Source organism: Dreissena polymorpha, chromosome 4 (genome assembly GCF_020536995.1).
Source record: "Dreissena polymorpha isolate Duluth1 chromosome 4, UMN_Dpol_1.0, whole genome shotgun sequence".
NCBI lineage: Eukaryota > Metazoa > Mollusca > Bivalvia > Myida > Dreissenidae > Dreissena > Dreissena polymorpha.
Window position 1 is genome coordinate 124,020,332 of NC_068358.1, and position 13,278 is coordinate 124,033,609.

Sequence of the window (13,278 nt, forward strand, 5' to 3'; positions counted from 1 at the left end):
TTCGGTATTTTAAGAAGTGACCGCATCACAATGTTTACTTTTAAATTAAAACAAATCAATCACTTTTTTCGCAATAAACAATCGGAAAAAAACAAGCACATGAACATTTTTGTATTATTTGAATCCCTAATTATCATTTAACATGTAATCAATCACATTTGCAAGTTTCATTTGAAAGTAAAGAGATAAGAAAAAATGTGAATGACAAACCTTGCCTCAGCACAGATAAAATGTACTCATAGGCATGCTGCCTGGTTGAATGGTCTGAAATACAGAGTGTCACAACATCTTCAATCAATTATAATGATGAACGAATTTCAATGTTTTAAGAGGCGTTAAGAGCGTAAATAAGGAATGGGATGGTCAGTTAGGCTCGATTGGTCATTGTCGGCTCGGGTACTAGTTACATGTACCCCATGTACACTTAAGCATACTTACATGTACCCCGGATACGGTAAATATACTCATACATGCCCGGGAACTTTAGCGTTAAATCAATCGTTGTCAGCAATTATTTTTTAAATAAATTATTTTCATATTTATGTCAATTTTCTGTTAAAATGGCATCTATATTATCGAAACTCATACTCAACAAGCATGTTGATGCATTTTTAAAAAAAAATAGCAGTTTGTTTCGTAATTACGGTAATCGGTAGCGTGTTTTTGGGGCGGGAATAAACAGTCGGGTACAGTCTAAAATCGGCGGGGTACGTTTGAGTATATTTACCGTACCCGGGGTACATGTAAGAATACTTACATGTACCCGAGTTACATAAAACTAGTAACCGAGCGGACAATGACGAATCGAGAATCAGTTAGGTGGTAAGGTATATTTTATTTGACATGAATAAAATGGAAATTGAAGTATTGGTAACTGATTGACAATAATCGCACTTATTAATTCCAAATTTGACATAATAATTGTGTTGCTTTTTTCAAGTTACAAATATTATAAGTTTAAGCAAACCATCTGAATTCAGGGCCTCTACAAGGGATGCAGATGCTATAATTTAATGCTCCTTCCATCAATACTGACAACAAATGTACTGAAAATACAGTTTAGCTTAAATAGACTTCTTTAACAAATGACAAAATCATGCTTTAAAATCAATGACACTCCAGATTATATCAATAAAATATTGGAAGAAGATAAAATTACAGGATATTGCATTTGTTAAACCAACGTCTTTCATGATAAAAAATAAGCCGAAGTGTGCATATCCGAATTAATAGATACTGCTCAAACAAAATGAAAGAACATCATAATGTTACAAATAATTGCAGGATAATAAATGTGCACATTCATACTGTAGTAATGCTCCAAAACTTAATATTTGTTTGCCATTTGAGACTCAGAATTTGAAATCAAATGCTTAATCATTTTACTCACATGTCTTTTTCGGCCATGATGTTTGATGAACGCACTTAACGCTCGAAAAAGCCATATCCGTTTTATAGTCATACCCGTTTAAATATTTCCCAGCATGCAAATTAAATATATATATATGAAAATTATCCAACATATATATGGAAATTATCCAACATATATATGAAAATTATCTAACAAATATATGAAAATTATCCAACATATATATGAAAATTATCCAACATATATATGAAAATAATCCAACATATATATGAAAATTATCCAACATATATATGAATATTATCCAACATATATATGAAAATTATCAAACATATATATGAACATTATCTAACATATATATGCAATTATACCACACACAAATGGAAATATAGAACATATATATTCAAATATACCACATCTATATGGATTTTACCATATATATAGGAATTTATACAACATATATATGCAATTATACCACACACAAATGGAAATATGCAACATATATATTCAAATATACCACATATATATGGATTTTACCATATATATATATATATGAATTTATACAACATATATATGCAAATATACCACATAGCTATGGAAACATTGAATTTTGCAACGTTTGACACGCTCATCGGAACTATTTTGTTTGCTAATGCAGAATCTGGATGCAAAGTGGTTAAATGCAGTTACGGACTACATTCTTCGGTATATTATGTTACCTATGGGGCGAATTGCAGAAGGCAATCGCCCCAAAAATGCAAATAATACATTCTCTGTTTAACCATGCACAATATTATAGTAATGATAGCTCATGTAGAAACAGTCTCATATACACATAATGTCTTTTTGTAAATAATAAAGTTGATGAATCTAAACATAGATTTCTCAATATGTCAATGTGATGTATTGTAAGGTCGTTTGCTTGCGATTTTTATGTACTGGGTTTACATGCTTTTGGAAGTTGCCAATATACTTTTTTATTCTATTAACTATGGTATTTCAATTCGAAGGAGCCGTAATGTTTGCCAAATAAAATATCGTTTATGGGAAATTGTCGTGTATGTAAACTTGCTTATTGATGCAAAATTGGAATATTTTTTAATGATGTTGATGAATATTTGATATGTTAAATATTATTATAAATACAATTATTATTACATAACTTATTAATAAGTGTTCAAGTGATCTCTTTTTGTAGGATATAAAAGTATCTCGTCTTCACTTATATACCTACCGTAGGCTTATACAATTCGACTGACAGCCAAAGCGTTTGTTTTGTATAATAAAATACAATTTTTATTATAAATGTAAAAACTATGTAAAAAACATTCGTTTGCTCTTGATTAGTAATAGCATATTCATTATTTAAAAGCTAATTAGACTACATGGTCGTTTCTTAAGACGAGAATTGCAATAAAGTCAATCTTGGCAATGGCCAGGTATTGTGTCTGATCAGGTTAGAATGGCCGATATCTTATGTTCTCTACATTCGGCGGAGAGCTAAAGTAAGCGTAAGTTTGCTGTTGAATGTCACGGGATGTGGATGGGGTAATTTTAATCGTAAAACATAGTGCACACATGTGTCTTAGCGATGAATTAAATCTGTATTGGCCGGATGCAAACAAATATGCTCTGCAATTGGCGGATTGGAAAATTTTGCTGCTCAGCAATTTGCAAACTCCCAAGTTGATTGTTTTGTTATTGGTACATGTGTAGTACCAATGTGTATGTTTTTTTACTTGGTGGAATGCCAACTATTATGTGTATGTTTTTTACTTGGTGGAATGCCAACTTATGTGATCTTCATATTGCAGACGGATTGCTTCCCGTATACGACCTACGTGTTTGGGCGCTGCATAACATTACATTAAATATAGCCCGCCCTAATTATATTATTTTAGTGCTCACATGATCATAACATTCAGATTGCGACATCTAATAGTATGGTAATTAATGGGTTGTGTTTCCAGAATATACTAACAAATTTAATTGATCTTATATGACCAATTCTATATTGACATTTAATCATTAAAAGGCAATACACATCAATATAAGACAGAGGTATTAAACACAAACACGATATGTTTAGATCAATGAAGTAATTGTCAATTTGAACTTTATTCGAGCAAACACTCTAGACTGAGAACAATTTTTAACTTTGTTAAACCAACTAATCTGAAGGCACAAAGCTGATACATTAAAATCCTTTCAAATCAGATACCGTATCAACCATTATTATTGAACGAAAACGACTTTGTTGGATACGAAGGGTAAGCATGTTTTGTAGCTAAGATGTAGGTATTTCAAAAATTGTGGAGATCCGGATAACAAAAATTAACCAAATACGAATATGACTTTGTTAAGAAACAGCATATGGGTCATTTTATGAATTGCTTATAAACTTTCTAACTCCCTTTTCCACACTTTTTCTACTGAACTGAAATAATCTACCCGATCCCCAATAGGTACTAAACTATACAATAAAATATGTACGGCTTTGTTTCAATATTGAGCAGTAGTTACTGGAAATACTCGTAAAAGCCCTGGGGAAATGACTATTACGTCTTTGGTACTCCGCAGAGTATTTGTATGAGCATTGTTCTGAGAAAACTGGGTTTAATGCATGAGCGTAAAGTGTCATCCCAGATTAGCCGGTGCTGTCCGCACAGGCTAATCAGGGACGAAACTTTCCGCCTAAACTTGATTTTCGGTAAGAAGGGACTTCCTTGAAACTAAAAATACCATAACAACAGAAAGTGTCGTCCCTGATTAGCCTGTGCGGACTGCACAAGCTAATCTGGGATGACACTTTACGCACATGCATTAAGCCCAGTTTACTCAGAACAAGGCTCATATATTAAAATTCGTCTTATAACCATTATAGGCGTACAACTTATAATTCATGAAAATATATCATGTATTTTTGAAAAAAAGACCATTTCTCAGCATAGCAGGAAGGCATTTGTTCACAAATAACATCATCTTCAGTAAAGTTTCAACAAAAGAAATGCAGTGTCCCGGTGAAATATTGTATATTTGCATTGTGACAAAGCTATTATTCTTGAAATTCTACAAAAAAGTTAGGTTGTTTATTTCTATATGGTCATGCTTGTCGGAACCGAAGACGTAAATCGACAGATTTTAAACAGTTTTGATTCCAGTTCAGAACCCCATTTTAACTGAATTGAGTAAGATGATATCATCGATGTTAGTCGAACACTTAGCTATGTTTTCGTTCCGCCTCTTTTTGAGCTATTTATAGGCAAACGCACAAATAGAACCTTTTTTCATAGCATAAATTCACGCTTGTGATCATCTATAACATAAATATTATTTAAATATATATCATATTTTTCAATGTTTATTTGTGGGATATTTGTTTCATTATTTCACATATATGTGCATTTCAATTAAAAGGAAAGAAACAACGACACACTCTGTCATGCATTTTATTTGTGATACATTTATTCAATTGATGTCATTTGCCTTGCAAATGTTAAACGGTGACTGTATTGTATTGACGGAAGTATCGTATTTCTAAAGCATAAAAATTTGTGTGCACTTATTCATGGTTTATTAAAGTGACTTAAAAGAACCAAAATGGATGTAAATCCCAAGTATTTTGTATAATTCTTATCTCAAATTACACGTGTTCTTGGCGTAAATTCATGTATCATACTGTCTTAGGATGTACACCCATACCTCTTTCCTCTTGGTTGGAAAGTATTCTTTGTTTTAAGTACATGAGCGTGCAAAATGAAAATAAGCACTTGTAAGACTTTCAACATATAAAAATATCATCTATAAATATGCAATACATAACATTAAAAGTAACGATTTTTAGTACAGTGCGTTGTAAATGTCTTTTTAAGTATTGCATTAATCTTTGTTACACTATACTTCCTTATCGCATGTGTACCGTCAGTACAATTTGATATCTGTTAAAGCCCCGACATACGCCACCATTTAAAGGGTCATGTTAAAATATTTTCTGATAATTCCAATTATGTTAAAACACAAACATTTAAAATAAAAGCATGCTGAAATCCAATATAATTAGATTCATCTTATCAGATAAAAATATTCCAATCCCAATCTGTAAAAAGTTCTGCTAAAAAATATAAATCGGTACCAAAGTTATTTAATACTTGAAGAACCGTTCACTTATTCAACCAAGGGAGGACTTTCCTTCAACACACAGTTCAGGTGAACTATCAATTCAAGGGTCACAATTTATTATTACCTTTTTATGTATACACATGTGCACTATCTTGTATGGATATTTGAAACTGATAAGTGTTGAGAAAGTACATCAAAGACTAATAGCATCTATTGGAGCCTGATCATCGCGATAAAGAGCAAGTTTAATCATCGAGCATTTACATTCTTTAATAAAAATCTTCAGGATAATGACAAAATATTAACATACATGGCTACTTTTGAATGCATCGATTGGTAATATATATTTCACGGAGAATTCAGGTTGAAGAGTGCTGATGAGTGGAAAGTATATGTTTGTTGTGTAGCATCTTAAAGGAATAAATGATTAGTAATTTCTGTTTAGCCTAATAACAAGTGTGTTATCGTATAAACTTTGCATGTTTCTCTTCTACATTAATTTTATATTTGTAAGAAGTATGCTTCATTATTGTGTTCCTTTTTGTTATCAAATAATTGTTTCTTTTTAGAAAAAAACAACGTTTGAAAAATCAATTTGAAGATATATTTTTTCCGTGGAATGCCCATGGTTAAATATCTGATACCCAACCATTTACCATGTAGTTCTTAACATTGATGCACGTAGTGCATATAGTTTACAGCTTCCAAAAGTATTTAGATTAATGACAGATTTATCGAACACTGCCCCTTTGCATTTAAGAGCAGTATTAAATCGTCAAACTGCATGTTATGTTTTTTGTAAAAAATGCAAATAATTGCGTCACATCGTATTTATATTGATAATCTTAAATACAATATATTTGATTGAAGACACTTCTCTGCCTGAGAGGTCGCTTAAACAATGATATCATCGTTATTTCTTGCGAAATTTAAACGGGGCAAAACAGTGTAAGAGGTTGGGTTTTAAGTTAAACTGCAAACAAATAGTCAGTTCTTTTGCTTGCATACAAGTGGCAGAACTTGTTACTGTGATATCGAATGTAAAATGGCATTTAACGTAACACATATGCAAGGAACTATAACTAGTGCACAAGGCAGTTGCGTTGACATTTCCAAATAAAATAACATATTAATAGGATTCTAACAGAGTTGTATTTTGTTCATACGTTCAAGATATTTATATCACATCAAACTCAAATAAAAGATATAAGAAAGCCTTTATAATTTTCTGTATTAAAATGTTATTATTTGTAAACATTGCAAATTGTACGGAACATGTTTTTCAAATGCGAAGAACACAATGTGTTAACTCTATTCGAATTGTAAAGCAAGAGCAGTGCTATTATGACAAATGCAAACGCACACACTGTTCTTGTTAACATTATACACATTAACATTACATTATGCATATGGATATATTAATTGTCGTGTAAATTATTAATGGAAACTCAGTCAAGTTAAAACATGATGAGTTACTGTGATTAATTATTTGTTTTGCAGATACGACCATTCTTTATAATGTTTAACTTGTGTCTCAATATAAACTGTTAAATGGCTTCCCTTCAATGTTTTACATCAATAAATTATTTTTTACATTCGCTATGTCACAATATGCTGAGCATTTTCGTTTACCATTGTGCATACAAACATATGCAACTCATGGACTATCTTTTAAGGGTCCAGCATTTCTTCATGATAAATTAAACCAATAACATATACTTCCACTGCATGATAATTAGTTATGTTCAAATTAAATGTAGTTATTAAAAAGCAGTTGTTATGATTTCATGATAATCCATTGAAACCAGAAGCATAATTTTCTATCGCTCTTAACACATTATTGTTTATTTAACTGGTATATGGTGACGAATTCGTACAAGTAAACACGCTATTAAAAGTATAATAATGAAATTCAGTACAAATGAAAAAAAATATGTAAAGGATAAAGTGATATGTATTATTTAGACAATTTCACAATAAACATCCAGTTTTCGGTTATTGGTCATCTCTTGAGCAAATAGGACGGTTTTAAGTGCCTCCATGTCTGACCTCATTTTACTCCTGCAAATTGGTATGGGTCCCGATGTGTGTGAATCACCAGTAGGTAGGCTGACCTTTCACGCTGCACATGTGTACGTTGTATCGCGAGACGATCCCTTGGCTTTCTGCTTATAAACTGAAACGTTTTAGATTAGTTGTTAATACTATTCAACAGCACAGGGCATTACTTTTGAGTGTGTCACAATATTGTTTGAAGAGTTTTGTTCCCACGACCTAAAGCCAAGTTTGGAAACTAATATAATTTAACAAGTATACTTTGTTCGTGAACTCTTCCCATTGTTTTCTGCCTTCTCCGTTCCAACTTTTAATATTGCAGGTAACTTTATTTTACCATGAAAGACGTTATCTGCGTGTATATTGCGAAATTATTCTAATTATTATACTAAGTTGCATTTCAACATTTGTTTTATACTAATATCATTGAATAAGTGCTTCGAATTGTTTTTTGCATATTAAAAACTCAATTTTATTGTATATTCTGTGGAAATTCAAATGATATTTTGTGTAAAGCTGTCTTTTTTGCACAGTTATGGGCGCTTGAACACCAAAGAAGAAACACTAACCTAGAATAACTTGTATGTTCATCTCAACAAAATGCGTAATTTATAATATTATCAGATTGATAACTAGTATTTTGAAACGGCTGATGGTCCTCTGTTATACAAAAAAACAATTCAATCGATATCTCGTTATTCCTACCACTTTGTGATTTTGAATTCATATTAAATATATAGAAGTTTTCGTGCATTCAATGTTTTTTAATAACGAAGCTGACAACATTGAGCGCGTTCGTGTCTTTTTGCATTAAATTCGAGATTAGTTTTATGCGAAACAGATTCCCGCAAAAATAAACATTTATATATTTATTGTTTTGTATCGTATTATATGTTATTTATATTAATGTTCACAAAATACTTGTTGTTCTGCGAAAGGTAAATGGCCGTGTTCACAGACGTGTATGCAATCAATTTAATTAAAATAAGTTATGTATGTAAATAAAGCTCTATTACGTATACTGATATACACGTGAAGCCAATAATATAATTTGTAACTGAGTATTAAAAATATATTTTGTTGTTGTGTTATCACACATAAATTTACCCAACATACATGCATTAGTTATTTAAATGTGTTACTGTCGATTGCAGATTTAACTGCGCAACGAATGCTTTGACCGCGAGATGAGCGTGTCTCCTCCCCTCCGGATCTGGAAATCTGCCAACGACAGTTATTTGCGCCAAATCAGCATTAGATACCGACAGCAGACGTATTCAACCCGAATGCGCTAGCGTACAACACGGTCGGGTTTTCGAGCGCAGAGGCAACAAACATTGCGGCCGACTTGAACGGTTTCGTTTTAGAAACTAGATTATTGATATAGTGTTGTTATTGCCAATTTTATTTTAGTTTTTTTTTTTAAATATATTTTATTAACAGAGATGCGATGAAATATACAAAACATAATATTAATTTACAAATATTCTAACGCGTTAGAAGCACGTGCTCTAGCGCATTAATACTTGTTAAGGTACGAATTGGACATGAAATAGAATAGTTAATGACTTAGTGATATATGTTTCCTTTCCATTGCAATTATATGGGAGACCCGAGGCGAGGCAGTATTAATTATACGGGTAAAGTAAAACGAATAGAAGCAAGAAATTCACATTGTTTAAAAACAAAAATTATGAGAATGTACATCGTGCAAAAAATGTAAAACAATCGCGGATAGAAGTACATCCGTTATTCCGATCTTTAACAAACAGAACAAAGTTGCTGATCACGCAAAAACGCTGTCACTGTCATTGTATTTAGCGAGATCGATATCAAAAAGAGCTCCGCCGGGCCGATTGCTGCCAGGCTTTGTACACATGGGGTCGTAAAATTGATGCATTCTTTAGTTGTTGTAGAGTTTCACTGATTTCGTTGTCGACATGTCTAGATGATAAATTATTTGTGGTAATAGGCCTACACAAAGTTCTCCTCGTTTCGAATGTCGTGCGCTAACGAAGTCTTCTTAATACAGTAGATTCCATGGTTCCTCCCTGAATAACAATATTACGAGAGTTTTTTTTTAACGTTGAATGATAACAACTTTGCACGTAGAAAATTTATTGAGTTAAACTCGATACCATTTAAATTACATGTCGGCTCCAATTTACATGTATCAGCACTGCTGCAATTGGTATGGGTGCCATGGCGACATCAGTCAGATACAAAGCTCTTTGTGGATAATAATTGAGGCTCGATGCACATTGCTTTAATGTTGTGTCATTTTTTAACTCTATTTCAGTCATCGACAGTAAATTGATACACTTCTAAAGAAAATGCAGATTTGCATTTTTATGTAAAAAATATGCCGCAGAACAACCATATTTATGTTGTGTTTACTATTAGCAAACACTCATATGAACAAAGAGTGTTATGTTTTTCAACGGTGTGCATGAACAACATAAAGAATAAAAAAAAATTAAATTTAATCGGTAAATGTTATTGCTTTTTGATGATAAGTGTGTTAACAAATACCAGTAGTATGCGATTGTGTAATACGGTTAGTAATCTAGATTCACCAGTGGGTGATCGACCATCAACATTTGCTTGTCGGAAAAACAAATGAATGCAAAGGACTTTTCGGACAGTTTAACACGTTTAATAATCCTATACGTCGACAAACATGCTATCAGTTCACAATTATTACGCAAATTTAACGCGATATATGCACTTACTCGAACCTCGTTGCTTCGTTAAAAACGGAACAACATTGTCCTTAAATATCTGCAATTACGTAGAGTTTGGAAAGCAGTAAATACCATTAGCGCTGCGTAATGCTCTGTTGTTTTGAGTTAGTGGTTATTAAGTACATATCGCTAACGCTCATGCAATTTCCATCATACAAATCGGATTCCAAACTCGTTTGTGGCTAAGTAACAACAGATTAATTAATTACTAGAAATAATGACAAAATGAACCGAATTCAATTAAACGACATTCGAACACGACGTAAACGAAATAACTTATCTTTTTTAATACCATAGATAAACTCAATTGAAGACATGTTGACAACAGTGATGGATACGTTCTTACGCAATCAGGGTATAACAATGCAATGTAAGTTAATTTAACAGACGAATTATAGGCAAGGTCTTAACAATTGATTGATGGATTTAAAGATAAATTGGCACGCGCAATAATCATTATAAGACGACGCCTATAGTTACACCAGTCTGCCATGCTCAAATGTTCAGGGCACATGTCCATTTGTTTAGCCATACAGGTCACATTTGGTCGTAAAACAATTGATAATTCTTGTCTCAGCAATAATTTGGCCATATAGTGATGGTTCTTAATAACCTTGCACAAATGTACACCATCATAAGACGACGTGTCGCCTATAATATCAACCTCCTCAATGTAAAGGTCATTGTCACATTTTGTGATCAAAGGTTTAATTTAGCAAAAAGATTATATGTTCGAACTGGTACATTGGTATTTAATCATGCAATCTTAACTTATTTGCCGCAAAAGACTTTCAAATGAGTCTTCGTGTAGTTTTTAACACATCTTTCCGTACATCAAAGGTCTAATTCAAGGTCACACGGTGGGGTCAAATGTCAATTATGGCCACAAACCAGCTTGTCCGGACTAAAACTTATTGATCACGCTATTTAAAAACAAAAACAAATGGCCGTCATTAGTAGACAGGCTTTCGAGTAGATTCTCAGTTTCCCTACATCAAAGGTCAAGGTTTCATTTATATGTTAAAAGTCGAATTTAAAGAATGCGGAAGATAAGAAATTATATTTCCTACTTCCAAAGTATACGGCAATATTGCTAGGCCTATGTCCGTGTGTTGGTAGATCGGCTGTCTAGATATCAGTTATGTCCACACTATATCTAGATTTGCAGGTGTATATATCTTGGTATATTGCAACCACCAGTTGATCGGTTCAAATACCACGCTGCACATGTGTTCGTTGTATCGCGAGACAATCTCTCAGCATTCTGTCTATAAACATGAAAGCATTATATGAGTTATTATATTATCAAAAATTTCATAGCATTCCCTTCGAGTGTGAAGCAACATTTTTGAAAGGGTTATGTACCAATGACCTAAGCAAAGTTTGGATACTAATATAATTGAACAAGTATACTTTTTTCGTGAACTCAGCCCTTAGTTTTCTGCCGTCTGCGTTTCAACGTAAAATTTTACAGGTATCATACATTTACTATGAAAGACGTTAGTGTCGTGTATGTTGCTAACTTTTCCGCAGAGTTAGGTGCCTTTGAACATATGTTTTATTCTTAAATCATTGCACAAGTGCTACAAACTATTTTCTGTATCTAAACTAAACTGTATTGTATACTCTGTGGACATGCAAATGGCATTGTGTGTATGTCTGACTTTTTGCTGCATTGTTATGTACCCTTGATCAAAGTTAATTGATACACTCGATCATATTTCTGTGTGAGGAATCTGAAGGAGCAAACAACGACAATTTAACATTAATTTTACTATTACTTTACGTGTGCATCTGATTGAAATAAGAAGTTTCGGGGTAATCCTCAACTTCGATATCCATCTCGAATCTCCATTATACCATCACGGAAGGTAATACAATACAAAGAAGAAACACTAACCTAGATTTTTTTTTTTTCATCTCAACAAAATGCGTATTTACTATTTCAGATTAATAACAGTGGTATTTTACAAAGGTTAATGGTCCTCCGTTGTACAAAACATTTAGTTAAATCGATAGTATAATCCTCCTAGCAGTTTGTGATTTCAATTAATAGTACATATATGGTATTATTTATGAGTTCATTTTTTAAAATAATGACGCATTCAAAAGTGTACATGTTTGTGCCGTGTGCCATTAAATTCTGTGTGAGCTTTATGCGAAACATACTCTAGCTAAAATCAGCATTTGTACATTAATTGTATTAAAACAATTATATTATGAATGTCATTAAAGCCCTATTACGTTAACTGAAACACATGTGAAGCCAAGCATTAAGTTGTATCTCAGTATTTGAAAATGTATTTTGTTGTGTAATGACAATTAAGTTGAAACCATTATACATGCATACGTCATATAAACTTGTTACTGTCCGGTGCAGGTTTTACTGCGCACCGAAGTCCTTCACCGCGAGGTGAGCGTGCCTTCCTCTGATCTGTAAATCTGCCATTGATATTTATTTTCGCTCCATCAGCGGTAGATGGCGCCTTCGATAGATACCCACGGCAGTCGAATACATCTCGAATGCGCAAGCGTACAGCACGGTCGGAATTTTCGGGAGCTGAGGTAACAGTCAGTGCGGTTGACTTTAACAGTTTTGTTTTAGCAACTACTTTATTCGGAACGTCCAAAATGTTTTCTTATCGAAAATGACTCTTTTTGTCGAACTTAAATATCGCTTTTAAATAAGCCTTGATACTTGGATTGGTTTTAGATTAAAACACCCATGGCATTGAAAATGACCTACTTTTAGACTTGGACTTATACAAATTGGCCAATGAATCAATACTAACACGGCTTCTGACGGTGGCGTGTGTGCTTATTTGAAAAGCATTCTTGTTTAAGAGTTATAAAATTAATTACTTAATAAGTAACAGTTTATACTGATCAATTCACGATGTAGAGCTTTCCACCAAGACCAAAATACGTTTGTATGAAAAACATAGATTTACATTTACGTTTTAGATTATTAAATTAACTTGGAAATTACAACAG

At 32.7% G+C, this 13,278-nt stretch overlaps 1 protein-coding gene across 1 annotated transcript in view; it reads right to left on the bottom strand.

Moving 5' to 3' along the window:
• The window catches only part of LOC127878753 (putative surface protein SACOL0050), a gene marked incomplete at its 3' end in the record, with an annotated part of 34,608 nt that extends 21,875 nt beyond the window's left edge, over positions 1 to 12,733 (bottom strand). The window contains exons 1-2 of the mRNA XM_052425281.1: positions 12,679 to 12,733; positions 211 to 264 (exon numbers count right to left, since the gene is read on the bottom strand). Of these exons, the coding sequence (XP_052281241.1) occupies positions 211 to 264; positions 12,679 to 12,733 (109 nt within the window). The remainder of the gene's footprint in view (positions 1 to 210; positions 265 to 12,678) is intronic.
• Between the last annotated feature and the right edge of the window lie 545 nt (positions 12,734 to 13,278).